The following is a 3,059-nucleotide window of genomic DNA, read 5'->3' on the forward strand; positions in this document are numbered from 1 at the left end:
TCACTCACTCACTCACTCACTCACTCACTCACTCACTCACTCACTCACTCACTCACTCACTCACTCACTCACTCTATAAACTGATGAAAGAAGTTTTTCTGGAGGATAAATGAATGAAAGTTAAATTTGTCCTCCTCTAGGCCGTCTGTTGTTTGGATCACATTCACTGCTGCCCTGTAAACACCAGGTGTGACCTGAAACAGGACGTCTGTGTGCCAGAACAGGGACAYGCCCCCTCGCTTGTTAAGGTGCTCTCCTCTGTGACTGCACACAGTACAGGTCAGTGAATGGGTCAAAGGTCATTTAGAAAATATATTGATCATTGTAAAGAAATGTGTAACATTTGTCTGATGAAATTAAATTAGTGACCCTGAGCTGGGACAAATTGGTTTGAATTTAGAGAAAATTAGAGTTGAATCTGTGTTGTTAGCATATGTGATGAAATCTAAAGTTTTTTTTTAGTTGGTGCTGTTCCCTGCAACGATTCTGTGGTCTGCGCTGACGGAAACACCTGCTGTAAATCTACACGAGGAGAGTGGGCCTGTTGTCCTCTACCAGAGGTCTGTTCTGACTCAGAGTCCAGCTGTACAGATTTACTCTTTTAATCCTGATGAGTCATGATGTGCTCCTCCTGCAGGCTGWATGCTGCGAGGACCACCTGCACTGTTGTCCTCATGGTACGGTCTGTAACCTGGCAGCCTCCACGTGTGACCATTCCTCAGGCAGTGCCCTGACACACCTGCTTCCCAACACACCTGTCTATCCTATGCTGCCTGACAACACAAAGTGTGATGAGACCACTTTCTGTCCCAAAAACTCCACCTGCTGCAAGGGGGTGACTGAACGCTGGGGCTGCTGTCCCCTCCCTCAGGTAAACCAGATCCAAGTGCTTTTATGACCTTCAAGAAGATAACAATGGTAATTTCCATGAGAGGTGTCCAAAGTGATTCTAACAAGTGATGATGGATGAATGGATGAACTAATGGATGGATGATTGTTGGTTGGATAGATGGATGAATTAATGAATGGATGATTGTTGGTTGGATGGATGGATGAATTAATGGATGGATGATTGTTGGTTGGATGGATGATTGTTGGTTGGATGGATTACTTTTGGTTGGATGGATGACGGTTGGTTGGATGGATGATGGTTGGTTGGATGGAGATGGTTGGTTGGGTGGATGATTGTTGGTCGGATGGATGGATGATTGTTGGTCGGATGGATGGATGATTGTTGGTTGGATGGATGGATGATTGTTGGTTGGATGGATGGATGATTGTTGGTTGGATGGATGATTGTTGGTTGGATGGATGATTGTTGGTTGGATGGATGGATGGATGTTGGTTTGATGGATGATTGTTGGTTGGATGGATGGATGTTGGTTGGATGGATGAAGTGGAGAAACAGTAAAACAGCTGAGTCATTATAAGRATGCTTCACAGGGTAATAATGACTCAGCAGATAAAGACACAGCGTTGACCTTTGACCCCTGCAGGCTGTTTGTTGTGATGATCACCTCCACTGCTGCCCCCACGGCTCCACCTGCAACCTGGAGGCTCAGACCTGCGATGACCGGTCYGGTCTCTCACTCCCCTGGTTCTTCAAGGTCCCGCCTCAGACTTCAGGGGGACCCAAACCCATAGTCCCAAGTGACTTTTTGGTCCAGAGAACTGAGCCGGTCCTGATGGTCTCCGGTCGGGTTCAGTGCGACTCTCAGACCAGCTGCCCCAAACACACGACCTGCTGCTTCATGGAGAGGAGCCAGAGGTGGGGCTGCTGCCCCATTCCAGATGTACGTGTTTCACATCTGCATGGCTTTCACTTCAGAGTCGCTCCCTGTTTAACTTCTTGTTCCTCTTTGTCTTCTGCTTCTTTTATTTGTCTTCTGCTTCTTTTATTTGTCTTCTGCTTCTTTTATTTGTCTTCTGCTTCTGTTATTTGTCTTCTGCTTCTTGTTCTTCAGGCGGTTTGCTGTAAAGATGGAAACCACTGCTGCCCCCGAGGACACACCTGTGACCCCCGCCGGTCCTCCTGCTCCAGGGCTCCCCACKCCATCCCCTGGTTCTCCAAACTGAGCGCTCGGACCGAGCCGAGCCACGTGGCGGACGTTAAATGCGACGACACAAGCAGCTGYGCTTCGGGGATGACCTGCTGCAGGCTGCAGAGCGGAGGGTGGGGCTGCTGCCCTCTGGTGAAGGTTTGACGTCCTCACTTCCTGCGTGGACCCGAAAGTGAAACGGTCCCGTGTCTGCAGGAGGGTCTCATGTCCTCGTCTGCTTCCTCCTCAGGCGGTCTGCTGCGCGGACCACGAGCACTGCTGCCCTCAGGGGTACACCTGCAACACGAAGACCGGGACGTGTGAGAAGAAAGGCGCCGACGCCCTCGCTCTGAGTCGGGTCCGGTCCGAGGACGATCAGCGGCAGAACCAGCTGACCCAGCTGACCTGGGAGTCTTTGTGGAGGGACAGGAAACCAGGACTTTAACCCTCCTCCTCCTCCTCAGAGACGAAGCTCTGCTCCTCTTTGCTCTGGGAGTTTCACATCTTTGTTTTTGTTTTGTTTTTTAAGTCAACGGCAGGAAAAAGGTACGTTTTTCAGTTTCACAGCTTCCTGTTTCCTGAAATTTCACTTTATTTTGAAAGTCTCACTTTTCAAAACGCCTGAAAACGTAAAAGTTTGTGCTGAGAAACGTCCTGTTTGATCTGTTTCGTTAAAAAGTTATTTTGCAACTTGAACTAAATCTTCTATAAGATAAAGATTCTTCAGTGTTTTTGTTTGAACTGAAGAAGAAAACTTTATTCACAGCTGGTGAAGAAGATAATTAACAAAAAGATTCTATTTATTTCCTGCTCCGTTAGTGTTTTTACTTTATTTTTATTTTGTTTTGAAAGAGACAAATCTGAATGTGGTTTCTCTTCTGTTCCAACTATTTTAAGCAAAGGTTTGGCTTCTGTTTCTACAAAAAAAAGGTGAAAAACATTGAATTTTTAGGAACTTTATTATTTAAATCAGCTGTTTTTATTCCAGAAATGACAATAAAAACAGATTTAACTTTATTT

The 3,059-nt window shown here is 46.6% G+C and overlaps 1 protein-coding gene across 3 annotated transcripts in view; it reads left to right on the plus strand.

Annotated features, from left to right (window-relative positions):
• Positions 1 to 2,988, plus strand: part of grnb (granulin b) — an 8,976-nt gene extending 5,988 nt beyond the window's left edge. For all 3 annotated transcript variants that reach the window (XM_014014823.1, XM_014014822.1, XM_014014824.1), the window contains 6 exons: positions 141 to 279; positions 463 to 560; positions 638 to 871; positions 1,497 to 1,793; positions 1,965 to 2,198; positions 2,290 to 2,988. In XM_014014823.1, the coding sequence (XP_013870277.1) occupies positions 141 to 279; positions 463 to 560; positions 638 to 871; positions 1,497 to 1,793; positions 1,965 to 2,198; positions 2,290 to 2,484 (1,197 nt within the window). In that variant the 3' untranslated portion in view covers positions 2,485 to 2,988. The remainder of the gene's footprint in view (positions 1 to 140; positions 280 to 462; positions 561 to 637; positions 872 to 1,496; positions 1,794 to 1,964; positions 2,199 to 2,289) is intronic.
• Positions 2,989 to 3,059: the final 71 nt, after the last annotated feature.

Source organism: Austrofundulus limnaeus, unplaced genomic scaffold, assembly GCF_001266775.1.
Source record: "Austrofundulus limnaeus strain Quisiro unplaced genomic scaffold, Austrofundulus_limnaeus-1.0 Scaffold119, whole genome shotgun sequence".
Taxonomy (NCBI): domain Eukaryota; kingdom Metazoa; phylum Chordata; class Actinopteri; order Cyprinodontiformes; family Rivulidae; genus Austrofundulus; species Austrofundulus limnaeus.